General features: G+C 46.2%; 1 protein-coding gene across 3 annotated transcripts in view; it reads left to right on the top strand.

Moving 5' to 3' along the window:
• The window catches only part of JAK1 (Janus kinase 1), a 146,763-nt gene that overhangs the window by 122,261 nt on the left and 1,728 nt on the right, over nucleotides 1-22,774 (top strand). For all 3 annotated transcript variants that reach the window (XM_057527384.1, XM_057527376.1, XM_007164328.2), the window contains 14 exons: nucleotides 401-587; nucleotides 8,143-8,249; nucleotides 11,116-11,259; nucleotides 11,946-12,033; nucleotides 12,513-12,640; nucleotides 13,253-13,388; nucleotides 14,480-14,631; nucleotides 17,120-17,270; nucleotides 17,393-17,487; nucleotides 18,562-18,754; nucleotides 19,510-19,634; nucleotides 20,006-20,178; nucleotides 21,826-21,943; nucleotides 22,196-22,306. In XM_057527384.1, coding sequence (XP_057383367.1) covers nucleotides 401-587; nucleotides 8,143-8,249; nucleotides 11,116-11,259; nucleotides 11,946-12,033; nucleotides 12,513-12,640; nucleotides 13,253-13,388; nucleotides 14,480-14,631; nucleotides 17,120-17,270; nucleotides 17,393-17,487; nucleotides 18,562-18,754; nucleotides 19,510-19,634; nucleotides 20,006-20,178; nucleotides 21,826-21,943; nucleotides 22,196-22,306 — 1,908 coding nt within the window. The remainder of the gene's footprint in view (nucleotides 1-400; nucleotides 588-8,142; nucleotides 8,250-11,115; nucleotides 11,260-11,945; nucleotides 12,034-12,512; nucleotides 12,641-13,252; nucleotides 13,389-14,479; nucleotides 14,632-17,119; nucleotides 17,271-17,392; nucleotides 17,488-18,561; nucleotides 18,755-19,509; nucleotides 19,635-20,005; nucleotides 20,179-21,825; nucleotides 21,944-22,195; nucleotides 22,307-22,774) is intronic.

Here is a 22,774-nt window from a genome sequence, read left to right as displayed (position 1 = left end):
CCTTTATAAAAGTGCTTACTAACTTTTTTACACGCGCCCTGCCATATAATCTTAGCAACAGTTCTATGAGGTTGGTGTTTTCATGAAGTTCATCTTAAGTGCCAAAATGAAGTGATTCTCTTGTAGAAATCACTGCTGTTAGGTTGTCTCTTTGGTGTTAACTCCCTTTTATCAGTGCCTTCTCCTGGATCTCCTTTGTTAGTTATTATTTCATTTACTTATAATAAGCTTTTTTATTAGTGAATAATTTTAGTTTTACAGAAACATTACAGAGATAGTACAGAGTTTCTGTATGCCCTCTACCCAGCTTCTCCTGTTGTTAACATCATACATACCCATGAGAGATTTGCTTGAGCCCTTTTTAAAACAAATCCTTTCTGATTATTTTCTTGAATGGCAGTTGCTGGGTGTCCAGAAGCAGTTCAAGAACTTTCAAATTGAGGTGCAGAAGGGCCGCTACAGCCTGCATGGCTCGGACCGCAGCTTCCCCAGCCTTGGAGACCTCATGAGCCACCTGAAGAAGCAGATCCTGCGCACGGACAACATCAGCTTTGTGCTGAAGCGCTGCTGCCAGCCCAAGCCCCGAGGTAAGTCTCTTCAAGCCAGAGCCAGGCTGCATCCCCTCGTGATGCTCTGAGACCCAGATCAAACAGAAGATGCTGGGTGCTTTGAAGAAAGTGGTCTTTCCCCCATAGTTTCTAGGTGTTTTTCATTAAGTTTTGTTACAAGTCTGTCTCTGACTCACATCCCACTCCTCAGGTGTCAGCATTTTCTATAGAAAAGACATACACCTTTTCTCAGTATCTCAATTAAGCTGCCGAAAGAGGCATGTTTAGGATGAGTAAGCAGACATTTACTTCTTTCTTCCTTTTGAGAAAATGTCTTAAGTTCCCCTGTCAGTGGTTTATCTGTCTGAGAGATGATCCTGGCACGTCTTCTGTGGGCCAAGAACTATGTTAGATGCATAGAGTCAGAAATGCATGAGACTCAGTCCCTGCGCCCCAAGGGTTTCCAGCCTAATACAGAAAATGTTACAGGTAAATGAGGCCACTGTAGCGTGTGATGGGTGTTTAAATCAACATACACACACACACACGTATTAGACCCTGGGGTTGCAGAGAAGGAGATGGTCAAGATCCCTGAGTCACATAGCGTGGAAGGCTACACAGAGGAGGTGGATCTTGAGCCAAGTGTTGGACAGTGAACAGGAGGTTGCCAGTTAGATAAGGGCATTCCCAGCACGCATGTGCAGGGCAAAGCAGCAGGCCAAAGCAGGGGCTGCAGAAAGGTTCTAGAGGACTAATGTGTTCAGTGAAGTCAGAAAGAAGGGAGAGGGGAGACTGAGAGGGCAGAGATTTGGGATCATGGGAGGCCTTGGATGCCATGCCAAGGAGCTGGGACTTTATCGTGCAGGCAGTGGGGAGCCATGGGTGGATCACAGAGTAGATTGGATAGGAGAGGTGAGGAACTTGGCTGCTCTTTTTTTTTTTTTTTTTTTTAAATTGAAGTATAGTTGATTTATGGTGTTGTGTTAGCTTCTGGTGTACAGCAAAGTTATTCTCATATATATATATATACACACACACATACATATATATATTTTCAGATTCTTTTCCATTATAGTTTATTACAAGATATTGAGTATAGTTCCCTGTGATATACAATAGGACCTTGTTGTTTATCTATTTTGTATGTAGTAGTTTGTATTTGCTAATCCCAAACTTTTAATTTATCCCTCCCTGCACTTCCTTTCCTTTTTGGTAACCATAAGTTTGTTTTCTACGTCTATGAGTCTGTTTCTGTTTTGTAAATAAGTTCATTTGTATCATTTTTTTAGATTCCGTGTATAAGTGGTATCATATGATTTTTCTCTTTCTCTGTCTGACTTCACTTAGTATGATAATCTCTAAGTTCATCCACATTGCTGCAAATGGCATTATTTCTTTCTTTATTTATGGCTGAGTAATATTCCATTGTGTATGTGTGTGTATGTATTGTGTGTGTGTATATATCACAACTTCTTTATCTATTCCCCTGTCAATGGACATTTAGGTTGCTTCCATTTCTTGGCTACTGTAAATAGTGCTGCTATGAACATTGGGGGTGCATGTATCTTTTCAAATTAGAGTTCTCTCCGGATATGTGCCAGGAGTGGGATTGCTGGATCATATGATAACTCTGTTTTTAGATTTTTAAGGAATCTTCATACTGTTTTCCATAGTGGCTGCAACATTTACATTCCCACCAACAGTGTAGGAGGGTTCCCTTTTTTTCACACTTTCTCCAGCATTTATTATTTGTATTATTACTTTTTGATGATAGCCATTCTGACTGGTGTGAGGTGATACCTCGTTGTAGTTTGATTTGCATTTCTCTAATAATTAACGATGTTGAGCATCTCTTAATGTGCCTATTGGCCACCTGTGTGTCTTCTTTGGAGAAATGTCTATTTCGGTCTTCTGCCTATTTTTTGATTGGGTTTTTTGTTGTTGTTACTGAGTGGTAAGAGCTGTTTATATATATTTTGGAAATTAAGCCCTTGTTGGTTGCATCATTTGCAAATATTTTCTCCCAGTCTGTAGGTTGTCTTTTCGTTTTGTTTATGGTTTCCTTTGCTGTACAAAAGCTTACAGGTTTGATTAGGTCCTATTTGTTTATTTTCGTTTTTATTTCTATTGCCTTGGTTGACTGACCTAAGAAAACATTGGTATGATTTATGTCAGAGAATGTTTTGCCTGTGTTCTCTTCTAGGAGTTTTATGGTGTCGTGTCTTATATTTAAGTCTTTAAGCCATTTTGAGTTTATTTTTATGTATGGTGTGAGGGAGTGTTTTAACTTCATTGATTTATATGTGGCTGTCCAGCTTTCCCAACACCACTTTGCTGAAGAGACAGACTGTCTTTTCCCCATTGTATATTCTTGCCTCCTTTGTCAGAGATTAATTGTCCATAGGTGTCTGGGTTTACATCTGGGTTGTTTATTCTGTTCCATTGATCCATATGTCTGTTTTTGTGCCAGTACTGTGCTGTTTTGATTACTGTAGCTTTGTAGTATTGTCTGAAGTATGAGAGGGTTATGCCTCCACCTTCTTCTTTTTCCTCAGGATTGCTTTGGCAATTCTGGGTCTTTTGTGGTTCTGTATAAATTTTAGGATTATTTGTTCTAGTTCTGTGAAAAATGTCATGGGTAATTTGATAGGGATTGCTTTAAATCTGTAGATTGTTTTGGGTAGTATGGCCATTTTAGCAATATTAATTCTTCCAATCCAAGAGCATGGGATATCTTTACGTTTTTTTGAATCATCTTCAGTTTCCTTTATCAATATTTTATAGTTCTCAGCGTGTAAATCTTTCACCTCCTTGGTCAGGTTTATTCCTAAGTATTTTTTTAATGTGATTTTAAAAGGGATTGTTTTTTAACTTTCCCTTTCTGATATTTCATTGTTAGTGTAAAGAAGTGCAACCAATTTCTGTATGTTTATCTTGTATACTGCTACCTTGCTGAATTTGTTTATCAGTTCTAGTAGTTTTTGTGTGGAGTCTTTCAGGTTTTCTGCATATAATGACAGTTTTACCTCTTACCTTCCAAGTTGGATACCTTTTATTTCTTTTTCTTGTCTGATTGCTGTGGTTAGGACTTCCAATACTGTGTTGAATAGAAGTGATGAGAGTGGGCATCCTTGTCTTGTTCCAGATTTTAGCAGGAAGGCTTTCAGCTTTTCACCGTTGAGTATTATATTGGCTGTGGGTCTGTCATAAGTAGCTTTTATTATGCTGAGGTATGTTCCCTCTGTACGCATTTTGGTAAGAGTTTTTATCATGAATGGAGATTGAATTTTATCAAATGCTTTTTCTGCATCTGTTGAGATGATCATGTGGTTTTTGTCTTTTCTTTTGTTGATGTGGTGTATCACATAGATTGATTTGTGTTTGTTGAACCATTCTTGTCACCCTGGGATGAGTCCAACTTGATCATGGGGTGTGATCCTTTTATGTGTTGCTGGATTACATTTGCTAATATTTTGTTGAGGATTTTTGCATCTATATTCATCAAAGATAATGGCCTGTAATTTCTTTTTTGGTGGTGTCTTTGTCTGGTTTTGGTATCAGGGTGGTGGTGGCTTCATAGAATGACTTTGGGAGTGTTCCCTCCTCTTCAGTCTTTCGGAAGAGTTTGAGAAGGATCGGTATAAGTTCTTCTTTGTATGTTTGGTAGAATTCCCCAGTGATTAGCTGCTCTTTTTTAAGCCCCACCAACAGTGTCATTGATGTCCTGCAGGTGGATTCATCACCTCTTAGAATGTGAGAACCGGAAGGACACGTAGGGGTCACCTGATCAAGAGTCCCATCTTATAGAAGAGAAAACTGAGGCGTGGAGAAGTGAAGTGGGCCTCATTGAAGGCCAAGGTCAAAAGGGTTTGAGTGCCAGGTCTTCCCCCAGTGTCAGATACTGGTGGGGTTTTTTGATGTTTCTCTGCCACAAGGTACTGCCCTCCACATGTCAGATCCTTCCCTTAGAAGAAGTCAGGCCTCAAGGAAAGGGCAGCACAGTTGCTCCTGAGGCCCTAGCAAGTGTGGTCGAAGATACTCTGAGGAGACTGTCTTATAACAGAATGCATCTGTGAGTCTTTATGACAGGGGTGGGCAGAAGAAGCAACACCAGCACAAAAAGGGGCCTGGGTTCTTGATGTTTGAATCACTTTTTGGTCTCCCAGTAAGACACTGTCACTGAACTTGGTGAAAGAGGAAAGACTTTGTGTTCTTGTTGCTCAGATAGGCTTTCCTGCCAGCCTTGGGGAGTAACTGCAGCCTTTGTTTTTGTGCTTGAAGATATTCTGCAAAGGTAAAAACACATCTGCCACTTGGCTGTGAGACCTCAGAGTGCACTATAACCTTAGAGCCCAGCAGCCCCATTTACTCACATCATCTCTCCTTCCAGATATTAGAGGCGGTTTTCACTTTCCTAGGGATTAGTGGGCTCTGGGTGAAGCTTAGGAAATGGAGAACAGCAGCCACAGGAAGCGGGAAGGTAGCGGCAGTTCGGAGACGGGGATGTGATTTCTGTGCTGGGATTAGCTGGGGAGGTTTCTGGTGTAGATGCCACCCCTGCTGGCCCAGAGCTGAAAACCAGTGGCTGTGGTGGGAGAAGCACAGGAACAGAATTGAACCCTTCTCACGGCTTCTGTTGAGGCTCCTGGTACTCTGCACTGAATGTGTTCAGTGTTTGTCTCTCCACTTGATTATAAACTCTTAAGACAGGATCTGGGTCTCACCACGATGATTCATAGGAAGTGCAGTGCCCAGCACAGAATGGGTGCTCACTCACTAATGTCTGTTGTGTGAATAATTACAGCAGTAGCTACCGTATTGGTGGGTGCCTGCTAGTCCCAAGCAGTTTATGTGCATATTTGCATTAAAAAAAATCTGCACAATAGCTCTTTGTAGCTATTATAAAAATGAGGAAACTGAGGATCAGAGATGTTCACTGACTTGCTCAAAACCACACACAGATGGTAGTATCACTAGTAGTTACAGTAAAAGTAGCAGTAAAAAAAGAAAAAAAAAAAAAAAAGAGTAGCAGTAACTAATAATGATGATCATGATGGCTACTATCATGTGAGTAATTCTTAAATTTGCCAGGCACTGTTTGAGGTTCTTTCATGTTTTAAGTTATTTAATCCTCAGAACAATCCAGAGTATGTTGTTATCCATTATACTTATCCAAGATCACTTAGGTAGTTAGAGGAAGCATGGGGATTTGAACTCACATCTTCTGACCCCAACTCTTTCCCCTACATAACACTCTGCAAAGTTACAGGTGCAGTCATCAGCCCAAGACTCCGGGGTGAGGGTCAGTTCTCCTGACCCTGGGTATAAGGGTGCTGTGGATGGGAGAGCAAGACTAAGCCCTGTGTGTGCGGCGTTTTCACATAGGCCCTCAGAAGCCCTCTGTCTTCCCTCACCTGCAAATTAGAGAAGTGGTGAAATCATGAAAACTAAAGGGAATGCCATTTTGGGTTCCTCAGTGCCTCGGCCCTTCTGAGCACAGGCTTCTGATGGCCGGACCCCAACCTGGGTTTCACACTTGAAAATGCAACCAAGAAACTCCTCATGGAATAAATAAAAAGGAGGTGGCCACTCAGAGTGGGTGTGACAGTCAAGAAAGTCCACATCTCTTGTGCATTGCCCAGCCCCACTGCCGTTCTCCAAATCTGAGGGTGACCATGTTAAGAAGGAGATAGAGGCCCACAGGACCTACTGACCAGTTGCCACTGATCCTCTCATGTCCTCATTCATGGAGTCAAGCTTGGAGCTTGATTTCTACACTGTCCAGCTCTGACACTGAGGACTGCTGTAGATTATTGCCAAGGCTTCAGGAACCAGCTGGTACGGCAAGGATCACGGTGCTAACAGATGTAACACTGGTCACAGTCACAGTGGCTGCTGGTTACGGGGCAGTCACCTCACACCGGGGATTGAAGTGAGCCCTTCACGTGCGTCATCTCGTTTATCCCTCACAGCAGCCCAACAAGGGGCATGACTGTGTCCCCCATTTTTCTAGTGAGGAAACAGATTTCATGGAGGTTTAACAGCTTTCCCCGCTCACACAGTTGACCCTAGTGCCATGTTTCCTGAAGTGGCCATGCAAATAATCAGCCCATAAATGGTCCCTGTTCCCATCCTCCTGATTTCCTCGATGGCTCTATTGCCCAGACCCTTCCCTGCGGGAACCATTCAGGTGACCCTTTCTTGATGTCTTTTCTCCATCAGGGCAGTCCTGAGTTGCCTGTTTGAACCTGATTTTACCCAGGTAACAGGGTGGAGTCAGGATAACAGAATGAAAGAGAGGAGACTCTGAAAAAGGGAGTACCAGGATATGATAACAAGGGAGTCTGTATCGGAACCAGTTTTTGGCTCCCAGATTTGTACCCCCCACTAGGGCCAGGCATGCTGTCTGTGGAGGTAAGAGACTGGAGCCAGCCCTGAATGCAGCATGAATCCTAAGCCTGACTGCGGGCAAATGGTTTAACGGCTCTGAATCTGTTTTTCTGATCTATAAAAGGGGATAAGTATATCTCATAGGATTGTCATAAGGACAAAGGAGCTAATGCGTATAAAGCTCTTTAGGACAGTGCCTGGCACAGAGAAAGCAGTCAGAAAATATGAGCTGAAAAAAACAAAAGAAAAACCCTGCCTTGCAGGGTAGTGAGGATTTGAGTCACTTGGCTCACCGTAGGGACCCGGTACTCGCAGCTAGTGAATGAACACATAAGAACCTTCAGGGGCTCCTAGAATACTCGCACTACTAGTTCGAATCTGGAAGGTGCTTTCTTCCCTCATGACAGCCTTGGAGCTTGCAGTGGCTCTATGGTGGGAAGGCAGCTTCTGTGGATTATAAATTCCCAGTTAGCCACCTGTGCTGACTCTGCTCGGCAGATTTTGTAATGGGTTTGGCTTGCTGTTTGAATCAGTAGAATCTGGGGGATGGTCTGCTCAAAATCTGTACATTCAGCCAGGATTTAGTAAGTGCCTCCTTGTTGTCAGGTGCTGCTGGGAGCCCAGAGAGGCTCAGGCGCGACCTTCTTTTGGGGTCACCCGCCCTGTTCCTCACAAAACCTGTGTTTTTCACCCCCCAGTTTTGGTTCCCGTCACTCCCAAAGTGCTTCCTCCATCCTTAGCTCTCATCCTTCAGCCCACACCCTGATTACTCATTTACACATTTAACAAGTGTTTATTGAGTGCCTACTGTGTACCAGGCTGTGGAGGTAGAGCAGGAAATAAGATGGACCACAGGGCCTACATTCTTGGAGTTTCCGTTCTCAGCTTTTAACATTTCATTTCCTCCCCTGACCTCTTTTACTGGGACAGATCCTGCTGTGTCAACCCTGGAGTGCCTGTAACCTGCCCTTTAAGAGTAGCTGCACAGATTTTGATTGGTTGATTATTTGTTTCGTATTGGCTCTGTTATTAGCCTGTGAGCTCCTGGAGGGTGGGAATCAAGTACTTAGTAAATATTTGTTGAATGACTGAACCAACAAATGCACAAGTATGTATTCAGCAAGCCCATGGCCCAGCAGATGTTGGCCGACTGGGACCTTAGACCTTCGCTGCTCTGCTCAGACTTCTCCTCTCTCTTCCATAGAAATCTCCAATCTGCTGGTGGCCACCAAGAAAGCCCAGGAGTGGCAGCCTGTCTACCCCATGAGCCAGCTGAGTTTTGATCGGATCCTCAAGAAAGATATTATGCAGGTGAGTCACTGCTGCAGACCCAGCCCTGGTCCTGCCTTCTCACAGCAGAAAAGCCTGGGGAATGTGGGGAGGATGAAGTCGGGTTTGGGGAGACCCTGGTGGAAAAAGAACAAGACTTCCCCTTCATAGGTACAGCTGGTCAGCCAGTTCCCTGCTGTCCATCCCGGCCTTGCTGATGCACCCTAGAGGCTTCCTCCTTGAAAGAGCTGGGTTAGTCAAGTTTTGTAGGGTTATCTAGGGTAATAAGGACCTTCCATGCCTGGTCTTCTGCAGGTAGAAGTAGTTGGAGAACTTGGTGGGAATGCTGACAGGTCTCCACGGGGGAGTATGGGCTGATGACCCTCATTGTCCCAAAACATGCTGTGTGAAAAAGCACTTCTGAATTTCAGTCCTGGGCTTTCTGATGACGTTTCCAGAAGGAGCAAAGCTGGGGGCACACAGAGCACAGTGAGGGAGCAGGAGATGCACCCTGGAGGAGAACTGTCTTGAGAATCAGATCCCTCAGACCAGTGTCCCGGCCTTTGCCCAGATTCTGCAGCCTTAGGCAGGCCCAGTGTCCCTCGTAGCTGCCCTTGGGCCTTGCTAGGGTGTGAGGCCCAGGGAACCCCCACTTTCCGTTCTGCACCCACCTCCCCAGCCCCTTACACAGAGCCACACGTGGGGCGGGGAGGCTAAGGAGGCGGCGTGCCAGCAGCCTGGGAGGGAAGGAAGCCACATAGGCCGCTTACTGCCCGGCAGGGGCCGCGCCACCTTGGAGGTGTTGGAGGGGAAATCGTGGGCTCACTGTCACTGAGGAGCCTGGCGGAGGGTGGCAAGCGTGGGGTTGCCTTGTTCATTTACCTTTTGAAGCCGGTCCCTGAAATTGTTGGGGGAGGTTTTGAGGGAGTGGAAGTCCACAGCTGCAAGTGCCTCGCTTCACTTACGTAAATGCTTCACTGAGGGCCTGAGGGCCAGATCTTACTGTTCTGTCCCTCGGGTGGTTTTGAGAGCTGTGTCCAGAGATTAAAATCGCAGATCCGCAGTACCCCAGCCTCTTTTCTGCCTGGAACTTGACATGTACTTGGGGTCTTCCTTCTGTCCTTGCCCTTGAGTCTCTGGGCAGATTACCACCCTCTGCACCTCCAGCGTTCATTTAGCCAACAGTGATAGAGCAGTTGCCCATGCCAGGCATGACTGCCACCCTCGGCAGGCACACGGTCCGGTGGGCGAGGCAGACTCTCGTCTATCTTAAGCAGATAATTATACCACCGGGAGACAAGCCCTAAGTAGGGAAGTATGGCAGGATGTGGGACTGTCAGATGGTCATCCTACCTAGTCTTGGGGGGACAGCGGTGGCTTCCTGGGGGAAGTGGCATCAAAGCAGAGGATGAACAAGCGCTAGACAAAGGCAGAAGGAGCAGCATGGAGGGAGGCTGAGGTGGTACACGCAGGGGCCTCTGGGTTGCTGTGGAATCCTGACAGCACAGTGCCATCCATGACTTGGCCCTGGAATAAGCACCCCTTCTGAGGAAGAGTAATTATTCTGAAAGCATATGGCTTTTGTGGGATGTTCTGGGAACGCAACTTCCCATAATCTTGATGTATCGCTTCATGACACATGCAGCTTTAATGAACAGTCACAGGACTTTGCCAGGATATAGTAGACAGGGCGGATGTATCACCATTCTGCTATGACAGATGACAAATGGTGGTGTTTGTGCAAATTAATATACCCAGTTAACGATTGTGTACATTCTTGAGGGAGACAGAAATCAGCTGAGGGAGTCAGCCAGTGCATTTTCTGCATTTATAGGCGGTCCTAGGATAATAGAATAATAGAACTCCAAATAATAAGTTTTGTGGGGTTAATGTCAATAGCTTGACAGTGCCTGAGTTTCATGAATCACATTTTGATTTTCAAATATTAAGAGTATTTAAGCCATAATTATTAAAGCTTAAGCTGGAAGGGCCTTAGAGACAGATCATTATATGTTCGGGGCCTTGAGCAGATGATCTCTTTTAGTTCTTATGCTGCTCATTTGGTTTTATTATCCCTTTTCATATGTGGGGAAACTGAGGCCTGTCCCTCCAGCCTCTGCCTCTGTCTTCACATCACCTTCCTCTGGGGATTGCTAGGGCATATGCATGTATAAATTGTATCACTGATTTGAAAGCATGCACATGTGCCCCCATGCATCAGGTAGATGGATAGAAAATGGTTAGTTTAGGTGTGAGAGGGCGATCAGACAAAACGCACTGGCCCAGTGGATTGGCTTCTACCCACTGTGCTCCAGGAGCAGTTCTACCTAGTTCCTCATTTGATTCTTACACCAACCCTACGAGGCAGGTACATTGTTAACCCGTTTACAGAAAGTGGGTGCCAATTGAGCGTGATGAAAGGAGGTCTCTAAGTTAAAAGGCCAGCAAGCAGTAGGGCTCACAAGCCTGTTCTCTTTGTATTCCAGCCTGTGAGTGGAGGAGCCTCTTGGGGGAGGGGGGAGGGAGGTCCTCTCTGAGACTGTTCTGGAGGCCTAGTGGGGGCTGATGTTGGTGGCTTTTGATGGCACTGTTGGAAGTTTTGTGAAAGGTCAGGGTTATGTTTCGGCCTCAGGCTGTTCTTGGAGGTAGATAGCGGGTTGCTGTTCAGAGAATATGAGGATTGTTTCCTGGGGCCCAGGGAGTGCCACAGCTGTGTTTGGCCAAGTAGCTTTTTGTTTCCTCTGGAGGCCTGACAGGACCAGGCACTGGAGAGGCTTGAGCTCCTGGGGCCCCTTTGCCGTTGCCCCATCCCTGCTGATGTGCGTTCCCACTGAGGACTCCGTCCCAGACTCTGGCACCACTGAAGCCCCAGGGGGTGGTCACCCTAACCTCCTGCCTCCTCCTTCAGGGCGAGCACCTTGGGAGAGGCACGCGGACACACATCTACTCTGGGACCCTCACGGATTACAAGGATGACGAAGGAACTTCCGAAGAGAAGAGAATAAAAGTGATCCTCAAAGTCTTAGACCCCAGCCACAGGGACATTTCTCTGGCAAGTGTCTTCCTCATAACCCCGCCCTCTCCCCTCCCTCATTTCTGGAGCCAGTAGAGCACAGTGGGCTAAGAAGAGCCTTTGCCCTGATTTTGGGCCTGTCCCTCCCTGTCCTTCCCACTCTCTCCCGTTTCCTTCCTAGAGGTCCCTGTGGCGATGCCGTGGAGCCCCAGACTCCAGCTGAATGGCCTCAAAGTGCCTGATGCAGTCCAGGCTGTCACTTCAGCGTCTGGGAAAGTAAAGCCCAGAGCAGTAAAATGACTTACCCCGGATCCCACGAACTGTTAGGGAGTGATAAAGCCAAGTCTCGACAGACATCTGCTGCCTTGGTTTTCCTTTTATTCTAATATAGTGTCAAACTTTGTTATTTCCCAAAGTTTGAAGGAAGAGGAAGTGGTGGACATGCGTATCGAACGGGGACGTTGTCAGCCAGCCTCTCCCACCAGCCTGGCTCTGCATCCTATTAGGTTTTCTAAATGAGTCCTATGTCCCAGCTAGATGGCCCTCACAGTTGAGGTTTGGCAGTGCCTCTGGGTAGTTGAGGCCAGGGGAGTAGTTTCAGGGCTTGGGATGAGGACAGTGGTGACCTTTCCTGGGATCCACTGACTTTCCCCTCAGCTGAGCCCCTTTAGGATCAGACCAGTGGAGGCCGGCCCTTGACATTTCTTTGTCCTTTTCTCCCACAGGCCTTCTTTGAGGCAGCCAGCATGATGAGACAGGTCTCCCATAAACACATCGTGTACCTCTACGGCGTTTGTGTACGAGACGTGGAAAGTAAGTGTATTCTCTTTGGAAGGGGAAGTCGGCCCTGGCCAGGGAGCATGGTTGCTGTGAAGATGAGTGGGAGCTGATACCCTCCTCATGTCGCCCAGGCTTCTTGCTTTCCTTTTTGCAATCAAGGAACTCAAAGTACTGAGCAGGTCGCTTGCTTGAGTTAATAGTGGACATGGAACTAGATCCCATCTGTTTTTCACGAATTTCTTGAGTGTTTACTTCTTGCCAGCTCTGGGCCCCACGTTGTGCTAGACTCGGGAGGTGGGGAGTGAGTGAGCTGAGTTCTTTGCCCAGAGAGTCAGAGTAGAAGGAGCTCCAGGCAGGGCTTGAACCCAGGCCTGTTCGACTCTGAAGCACTCTACCATTGGCACCCCCAGGCAGCGTACCAGCCATTAAAGTGAGCTCTCGCAAGGGGATGAGGGAGGGTGCTGTCCCAGATGGACAGAAGGTTGCAGGTGTGGCTGTTTTTGTGTTTGTAGATATCATGGTGGAAGAGTTTGTGGAGGGGGGGCCCCTGGATCTCTTCATGCACCGGAAAAGTGACGTCCTCACCACACCCTGGAAGTTCAAAGTTGCCAAACAGCTGGCCAGCGCTCTGAGTTACTTGGTAAGTATGTTCTGATGTCTGTGGTGGTCCCCATCAGGAACCAGAATGTGGGGAGGCAGGAAGGAGGTACCAGCCAAGCAGGCTGGAGGGCCTGGGCTCTGCACCTAAACACAGGTGTGCCTGGTGCTTAGTGAAAGCCATCATCGTGGGCTGTTCTGTGTGCTTACGTATGAATCGTGCTTAGAGGGAAATTTTTATCACTTCAGAGGACTGACTTCCATACTGCAGTGTATGATAAGAGTAGAAATATTACAGTACTTGTTGAATGAGTGAATGAAACTATTAGCATCAATAGTAGCTCACATTTATTGAGTGCTTACTATGGTTCAGCTGTTCAGGTGTTTTTCAGGCTCTGATAATCACTTTAATTCTCACAAAAGCCCTATGAGGCATGCTCCATTGTTATCCCTGGTTCACTGATGAGGGAACTGGAGCAAAGGGACGTAATATGATGTGCCTGAGTCACACAGATCATCATCGGGAGAGCTAAGCTGCCCGGGTCTGGCTGGGGCTGGGGAATGTGGATTGTGACCTGTGGGAAACAGGAGAGACCGTGGGAAGGAGGGCAGCTCCATGGGCAACTTTGCTGAGCCCTGCCTTTTCACTCTGCAGGAGGATAAAGATCTGGTCCACGGGAACGTGTGCACTAAAAACCTCCTCCTGGCCCGCGAGGGCACTGACAGCGAGTGCGGCCCCTTCATCAAGCTCAGTGACCCCGGCATCCCCGTCACTGTGCTGTCCAGGCAAGGTGTGTCCTCCCTCCCTCCCTCCCGTCTCCTGCCCCACCCATCTCCTTCCCCCAACCCTGAGGCAGGGCCAGGCCAGCAGGGAAGGGGGCTGGACTGGGGTTCTGCCTCATTTTAGAAAGCACACTTCTGCAAAAGGCGTCTGTGCTCCTGCTCAGCCCTGGGGGCAGGGGAGATGTCAGGCGTGGGAGGGTCGGTCCCTGCCCTCAAGGAGCTGACTGTGCAGTAGGAGAAACACAACTCAGCTGGGGCAGGTCTGGTCTTGCGATGAAGGAGCTGTGTTTAAGGTGCTGGGGCAGCACCTTGTTCAAGGGGAGGTCGAGGGTCTGGGGTGGTCAGAGATGTGTCAGGAGGAGTGGGACCTGGGTCCTACCTGTGTTTGTGTTGAAATCCACTGTAAGCAACTATACTCCAATAAAAATTAAAAACAAAACAAGAAATCCACTGTAGTTAGTGAGCAGTTTGGGGAGGCACCTTAGCAATTGCTGTGGTCTTGCAGCGTCTCTTTGAATGAGGTCATCATGAGTTGAGGACTCCAAAGGAGAGGGCAGACCTGGGAGCTGAGACACTGTAAGCAGTGCCGCACAGGTCATACTCTACCTGTAGGTCATACGTGGGATACCAGTGCACCCCTGGGCCCTTGCAGGGTGATATGCAGAGCATGGGGGTAAGCCCATGCCCGCTCTGCATCTGTCGGCCTCTTCTCCCCAGCCTTCTCTTTCTTAAGCCTTTGTCCATGTGCCCCCCTGTTCTCCCTCCCCAGGGTGTTGGCTTCCACCCTGGGGTGCTTTGCTGTTTCTGAGGCCAGAGCTTCAAAGACTGACTCACACGACCTTCTTGGGGAGTTTGTGTTAAACAGACACAGCTGCAGGCCCTGACTCAGACATATGCATTGGAAGGGCCAGGGCTGAGGGACCTGGAAAACCCCCCCTTTAACAGACTCCCTGCAGGACCAGGGCAACCATGGTCCATATTTGGAAAACACTACTTGAAAGAGTTTCTTTGTTAACTCCCAGTTCTTGCTGCAATGGCAGTGATATACTCCCCAGGTGACTGCAGAAACTGATCTGTAAATGTTTCTTGTCTTTTCCAGAGTGCATAGAACGAATCCCATGGATCGCTCCTGAGTGTGTTGAAGACTCCAAGAACCTGAGTGTGGCCGCTGACAAGTGGAGCTTTGGAACCACACTCTGGGAAATCTGCTACAATGGCGAGATCCCCTTGAAAGACAAGACACTGATTGAGGTGAGTTGCTTTCCAGGGTGTGAGCTGAGTGAGGACCCCTTGGACACTCATGGGTGTCTCAGGAGTTATCAGGAAGCCTCCTATTGTGGGAGGAGACGGGCACGGGTTTGACTGTCCTCCACAAGCTTACTGCCTGTGTGACCTCGCAAATGTTACTTAATTTCCTTGGGCCTTGGTTTCATCATCTGTAAAATGGGAATAAGTAATACCTCCTTTGCACGGTTGTTGTGAAGATTAAGTAAATAATGCGTGTAGAGTCCCAGGTACACAATGTGTGCTCAATAGATCACTATAGCATTGCAAAATTAACACCCAGATATTTATTGAGTTCCTTCTGTGTACCAGGCGTTGTCCTAAGTTAAAGCTGGGGGTTCACAATGAAACAGACACAGGCCTTTCCTACCCTTGAGGACCTTAGGGTGTAGTAGGAGAGTTGGGCTAAAACAGCGATAAGGATTCCACACATAATATCTGAAATCATCACCTTAAGAGCCCTGCATGTTGGGTAGGGCAGTGTCATTACCCTTGTTTTACAGGTCAGGTAACAGATGCAGGCGGCCCAAGGCCTGGGTTCCTTAGCTAGAATGCAAAATTTCGAGGCTGACCCTTTCTTATGTTCACTTGCAGAAAGCTAGTGGAGGCTCTAACTCCAAAGGGATAAAGTAGTGAAAGTTACAGTGAAGGACCACTGATCCCAACTCACTGATTTGATTATTGGGATATGTCTTGTGTGTTTAGAGAGGCAGGCATCACTTTTAGCTGGGAGGGAATGATCAAAGTCCAAGGGAGGGTGGCATTTCAGTTGTCTACAGGGAGCAGTGAGTGGTTTCATTTGCCTGGAGTGTGGAGAGGAATGACAGGTAAAAAGGTGGGAAGGGTCCTTTGAGGTCGGATTGTGTAGAGACCCTGAATGCCAGGCTTCAGAGTTTTACTGGGGTGATGTGGGACACTGAAGGGTTTGGGTGGGGGAGCCAGGTGCTCAGAGGCCAGACTGGGCGCAGTTCATCTGGATGGTGGTTGGATGGACAGGCTGAGTGAGGAGAGGCCTCTTGCTCTGAGGCTCTCAGTGGCGACAGCCTGAACCAGGAAGTGGTGGTGAGGATCTGGAGTGGAGGGGGCACGTGGAGGAGATACCGAAGAGGCGAGAGAACCTGTAACCTGTTAGCCTTTTGCCAGGTAAACATGGTGCAGGACTTGGGAAAGAGGAGTTAAGCTAAAACCAACAGAGAAACCGTCACATCCATAGATCTGTATTTAGGATCTTCAGCTGGGGCTTCTGGGAGTCATTTTATTTTTAACTTCCTTGGAAACAAAACAGCATACCCTTTGCTGTCAGTCAGTATTTATTGAGCACCTTCTGTGTACCCAGGACTGAGCAGAATACAGAGATGGTGTAAGGAAAGGTCTGTGCCTTTGATAAAGGAGGGTCTGTCTCTTCTCCCAGGTACCCTTGGGTGGGTTGGGCGACCTTTCCCCCTGGCTCTGCTGGAGCCTGGAACAGTGAGAGACACTCCAAGGCAGAGGGAGCTCTCAGCTCCTTAATTCCAACCCATCTTCCTCCTCTCCTCTGGGGCCTGCCTCCACCCCACCCTAGGACCCACAGGGACCAGAAGAGAAACTAGTACCCTTGAGAGTCAGCTACAGACCAGAGCCTAAAGTGTAGCAAATTCACTTAATTTTTTAAAAAGGGCATCAATTATTCATTTCAGAATTTTAAAGTATTAACCCCGTTGATGAGAATTTAGAAAACAGAGAAAACTATTTTTAAAAAAGAAATTATTAATCACTATATTCTGGTCACCCCTAACTAATATTTAACACTTTGGCATATTGTCTTCCAGTCTGTTTATATCTCTCTTTTTTAAACAAACTTGGGAGCATGCTAGATACAATTATTTTTTCATTTAATGTTTGTTGTATATTTTTTCATTTAATGTTGTGAGTACTTTGCTATACGATTAAATAAGTCTTACAGTTTTTACTAATTTGATGTAAGAGTTCATTGTTTCATTAAACTCTGATTTATTTAACTAATTTTATATTTGGCATTGAGGTTGTTTTCAAATTTGTAATGCTCTATCTAATTCTGCAGGGAATATCTTTAAACATAAATCTTTGTTTCTATCTGACTTATTTCTGAGTCATTCAATAATTGCAATTAATGAGAGTTTGAAGAATCTGAAGCTTGCTACACATGTTGCCAAATCATATTCCAGAAGGTTACATGACTTTGCTGGAATACAGCTTATTTGGGACTGGGTGGGATATACTGCCTGTTTTCCTTGAATTCGGATTATTTTAGTATCCAGGACTAAGATTTCCCACAGCTAGAGAAAGGCAGCATTAGCACCCACGTTTATGACATCTCCTTTTAAGCAAAGCTGTTGAGAATTAAATTAGGGATTGTTAGGTATCTCCTTCTGACCTGGGGCTAAAAGGTTTGTGGGCGGTTCCTTTGGTTTCTTTCATGTGGTCCTCTTCTTTGCAGAAAGAGAGGTTCTATGAAAGCCGGTGCAGGCCAGTGACCCCGTCTTGTAAGGAGCTAGCTGACCTTATGACCCGCTGCATGAACTACGACCCCAACCAGAGACCCTTCTTCCGAGCCATCATGAGAGACATCAATAAGCTGGAGGAGCAGAGTAAGACTCTGCCTTGAGCTGTTTAACCAGGACCAGCCAATGCCTGGGGGAGGGAGGGATAACAAGGAGCCTGTGAGGGGCAATCACTCCTTTTTAACATGTTTTCTTTTCTCTTCTGTTAGATCCAGACATCGTATCAGAAAAAAAGCCAGCAACTGAAGTGGATCCCACACATTTTGAAAAGCGGTTCTTAAAGAGGATCCGTGACTTGGGAGAGGCAAGTTATACTCGAGTCCCTGCTGACCACTTCACCTCTATGGATATCTAAAGCTGCTCTCCATTCTCTCTCATTTTGGGTCAAAGTTTATAAGAGAAAGCATCTTACTGTGTTTTCTTTAGGATTGTGTGTTTTTCCATTTGACACGCGGTGGCAGCCTGTCCACGCACACAGGACATTGATCAGCTCCCTCGGGAGACTTGGTCTCTAAGGGACAAAGAGAATGAAAAGGGGGGAATCCATCCATGGGGGATGGATATAGATATAGTGGAAATAGAAACGTCCCTACCTCTCACTTTCCTGGGAATACATATCCTGTGAGGCTGCTTAAATGAGGGATGGATTTATTTCACAGAACACCAAAATAGAATTTTAGCTTTTCCTCTGGATCTTGAATGGCAGTTTCCTGACAGTAAATGTGACTAGAGAAGCTACTGGAATTTGCATCTTTATACAGATTTTCTGTAGTTAATAAAGGCTGTGCCACCTTGAGTACCCACCATGTGCCAAGGCCGAGTGCTGGGCATTCTGCAGGCACAGTGTTCCTGCTTCCTCACAGCAGCCCCAAGGGTTTATTACCACTGTATACATTGAGCACCTCTGGAGCCAGCTCGGAAGACTGGGTGACCAGGCTCGAATCACTAGCAGGTGGCTTAGCTGGGATCTAATCCACGTCTTCTAAAGACTCCTCTTGCCTTGCTCTTTGTAGCCACATTGTGGTACCTCCTGTAGCATGGACCCAGGGCTGTCAAAGAATGCCAGGGTTGTCCTGCATGTCCAGAAATAACCTCCATTTCCTTTTGGGTTACACTTTTCGTGGAAATTGGGATTGATGTGTTGGTTCACCAGTCACTTGATCCTTTTCTTGTCTTAGCTCAGTAATAGAAGAAGGGATGGCATGGAAGCCAAGTGGGGAAGAAGAGCCCAGGTAGGAGCTTGCTACCTGCAAGGGCAGACTGTGCGTGCACCCCCGCCTTCGGGGAACAGCACAAGGAGCAAGGCTCATCTCTGAAGTGTGTCCTGCTGGCCCAGGCCGGGGCTTCTCTGATCAACCATGTGCATCTTTCCCTCCAGGGCCACTTTGGGAAGGTCGAACTCTGCAGGTATGACCCTGAGGGGGACAATACAGGGGAGCAGGTGGCCGTCAAATCCCTGAAGCCTGAGAGCGGAGGGAACCACATAGCTGATCTGAAGAAGGAAATTGAAATCTTAAGAAACCTTTATCATGAGAACATTGTGAAGTATAAAGGCATCTGCACAGAAGACGGTATGTTGTGCCAAGTGGGGTTGGTTTAAAGACTGAGTGACTTTCTGGGGTCATGAAGGCCAGTGCTGAGCAGGCAGTGCCCTGGGCCTCATCTGGGCTGCCTGAGTGCTAACTCACGGCCCCTGGAGCTCGAGGGCTTGGAAGCAGTGTGCACTGTCGGAACCCTCAGCAGCTGCAGAGCTGCCGGGAAAGCTGCCCAGCCTCCCCCCAGGCGGGGGGTGATTCCAGCATTGTCTCTCTTGGCTCTTGCTACACCCACACTGGGGATTGGACTTCCCCTGTCCTGATATTTGCACACGAGGGTACAGAGACCAGATGAAACTGATGCCCACTCCTCCCCTTTCCCTGTTCTTTTGATCCAACACTAAGCAGGGTACTTCATTTTCTAGTTTTCTAAGTCAAGGTGGCAAGTAGTGTTTACTAATAAGTGTATCTTTTTTACGAGCCAGTACAGTACTCACGTATTATATTTTAAAATTGGTAGTGAGATGATGTGGCTCATAATTTTTAAAAATCATCATTTGCCTAGTGGTTCGCAGAACACTGTGTTGTCTCAGTGAGCGCTGATGACCCTAGGGTAGGCACCCGGTTCACTGCCGAGGGTCCCAAGACTGACACCTACGAGCTTAAGCAACCTGCCTGCGATTCAGGTCCTCTGTCTCCAGATCCTGTGCCCTTTACTCTCCCACAGTTCCTTCCTTTGGCAACCTTGTACTGATGGTTTGTTTGTTTTTTCGTTTCTTTTTTCTAAACAGGAGGAAATGGTATTAAGCTCATCATGGAATTTCTGCCTTCGGGAAGTCTTAAGGAGTATCTTCCAAAGAATAAGAACAAAATTAACCTCAAACAGCAGTTAAAATATGCTGTTCAGATTTGTAAGGTAAAAAGAAAAAAAAAAGAGCCTGGTAAAAATTTAAAAATCAGGCACTCTGTCCTGGGTAATTGGTTTGTAATTAGGCTGCAAGTGGAAAACTTTCGAGTAATTGTACTGAGTTTATTTTGTTCTGCATGATTTGGATTGAAAATTAGCCTCTGCTAAGAAAGTGAACTGATTTGTTAATATGGTTTCTTTAATGTGTATTTCTTGGAATCAGGTTGGTCTGTTTTTGCAAAGAAGTAAAAACCAAAAAAAGTGATATGTGAATGAAATGACATTTATATATATTTTTTTGTTATGAAGTGGTGGTAGATACAAAATCCAATCTGAACTGACCTTCAGCAATGTGCTCTGCCTTTTCTTCTCTCCCTCAGGGGATGGACTATTTGGGTTCTCGGCAATACGTTCACCGTGACTTAGCAGCAAGAAATGTCCTTGTTGAGAGTGAACACCAAGTGAAAATTGGGGACTTTGGTCTAACCAAAGCCATTGAAACTGATAAGGAGTACTACACAGTCAAGGACGATCGGGACAGCCCTGTGTTTTGGTAACTGAATCAAACAGATTTCATCAGTGCTTCATAGGGTTTCCACTGTTCTGATAGGTCCTTTCTAGCTATGTTTATGTCTCTTATTAGTCCAGATTAGAAAAAGACTTAGATCATTTGGAATTGACTGATTTTTGCCTTCAAGAAACATCCTTTAAGCTGTTTTACTGAAAGCAACCCGCAGAAATGCCTGAGCTTCATAGGACATCATCTTCCAAGGAAGAAATCTCACAACGCTCAGCATCTCCATCTTGCCTGGAGAAGGCATTCCTCTGACACAGTTCTTAAAACTGTTAGCAGCTGGAGTAATCACATCCATGCAGAGGAAGCCTGGAGGGCAGGTAGGAGGAGGGGGCAGGAAGGTGACAGGAAGGAGGTGACGAAGTAGGCATTGGCAGATTCAGGTAGAGCCTGGACATAACAGAGCAAAAATCCATAAGAAGCTTGGCCATCTTCTCATGAATCACCAGAGTATTCTGGTTGGTGGGCCACACCCTGACTTTGACCCCTCTCAGCCTGGAACACTATCCAAGGGGGAAGCTGCTAAAGTCTCCACTCTGCGCTGTCCTGTAGAACTGACTGGCACCACGAGGTACATCCTGTATGGACACGACATGGGTCTCTCCCACCCACGAAGGCCAAACCTCCATTTATTCATTAAAGAAATATGTATCAAGGCCCTGCTTTGTGCCAGGTACTAGAGATACAAGGGTGAACAAGCCAACCAAGTTTAGAATTTAATGGGTGAGGCAGCCAATTTCGTGGTACCATAACCATAAAAGGGTTCAGGCTTGGTTTTCTGGAAGTTCTGTTAAAATAAGGCCTTAAAAGATTCCTGGGGGTTTGTTAAGATGGTTAGAAGACGGCATGTATGATGGCAAGAGTGAGACAGAGCAGTGGCTATCCTAGGAACTGGAATCAGCTCCGTGTGGCTGGATCACGAAGGGAGGTCTTGGCGGTTGCTAAGGCAATGCCCTGGACGCTGAGTTATGGAGCTGGGACTCCATCCTAAGAGCTTTGGGTTGCTGTTGGGGGGATTAAGGACAGGGACTTCTGTTTAAAAAGATCACTGTGGGAAGGAGAGGAGCAAGACTGGAGCCAGGGAGTCTAATTTGGCCAGAGCCAGTGATGGTGTGAATAGGACAGTGATTTGGACAGCGATGGTGGGGTTTAGGAGAAGTGAGTAGGTTTGAGAAGTATTTCTGAGACTGCATATGGGGATGCCTCAGTTTCTGGCTCAGGCAATTGGGTATCATTCACCAAAACAGCTGACATTGGAAGAGGACTAGGCAGTAATTCACTGCTGACTCAATCTGAGCTTGCAGGCACATGAAGCCCGGGCCTGTCGTCATCACCTCCTCCCCCCATCCCCTCCCCATGGAGAGCCTATGCTCTGTGAAATGAGGAGCACAGACTTGTCTGACTGATGTCTGGGAGCAAATGTGTAATGAGAGCCCATAGGGGTTCTGTCCACATATCAGATGTGCACCACAGCAGCACATGTGTGACTGATGCATAATACACACTTAAATGTCTTAGAATATTAAATTCCAAGAAAAACCAGAGAGCTGATTTTTCTGAGTTACTCTAATGCTTTTTGGAATATCCTTCCCAGGAAATGAAGTTTCAAGTTCTGCTTTCTTTCAGGTATGCTCCAGAATGTTTAATTCAGTGTAAGTTTTATATCGCCTCTGATGTCTGGTCTTTTGGAGTAACTCTGCATGAGCTGCTTACTTACTGTGATTCAGATTCCAGTCCCATGGCGGTAAGTCTTACTTGTCCTTGGTTTGAATCTAGCACCCAATTAAAATGTGTCCATCCTTCTGCTTTGTAAGTTTCATTCTTAAATGGAATCCAATCAGTGTGTTATAATGGAAAGGAAAATTGTCTTGGACTTTCATTTTTAAAGCCTTTTTATTGTTTTAATTTCCAATTCTAGAAATTTTACCTTAATCTATCTGGTGTTTATATAAATATGTACAAAGTAAAATATTTTGTTTGGTTTTATTTTACATAGTTGTTCCTGAAAATGATAGGCCCAACTCATGGCCAGATGACAGTAACAAGACTTGTGAATACATTGAAAGAAGGAAAACGTTTGCCTTGTCCACCTAACTGTCCAGAAGAGGTATTTATGGGCCATTTCACAGTAATAAAACTCAGTTTTTACTGTTTTCACTGCTTGAATTATCCAGCATGGGATTGGAGTGGGGGAGCAGGAATGAGTAGAAAACTCTTTTAAAATAGTTTTCTGAAGCTGGATTTCAGATAAGATATCTGAGAAAATCATCTTTGGGGCAGATGACAGCCACAAGTTTTGTTCAAAGCAAGGGATTCCCTTCAGAAGTAGGCTCACCTCGGTGAGCACCCTAAAGGCGCATATGCTGGTGTAGCCTTCCTGTGACAAATACATATAATTGCATTTTTGTGTGTAAGTTTATCCCACTTATCAACAGCATTTGTGACATTCAGTTTTCTGTATTTCTAACTGAACTGAGCCTTTAAGACTAACTCTGTAGACTATTTAAGATGTACTGAATAGTATGTTTAAGCCAAAGAATGAAGCAGCCGGTAAGGAAATTAGGAGTCTAAACTG

Source organism: Balaenoptera acutorostrata, chromosome 1, assembly GCF_949987535.1.
Source record: "Balaenoptera acutorostrata chromosome 1, mBalAcu1.1, whole genome shotgun sequence".
NCBI lineage: Eukaryota > Metazoa > Chordata > Mammalia > Artiodactyla > Balaenopteridae > Balaenoptera > Balaenoptera acutorostrata.
Note: the sequence above shows the minus strand (reverse complement) of the source record. Positions and strands in the feature narration are given on the sequence as shown.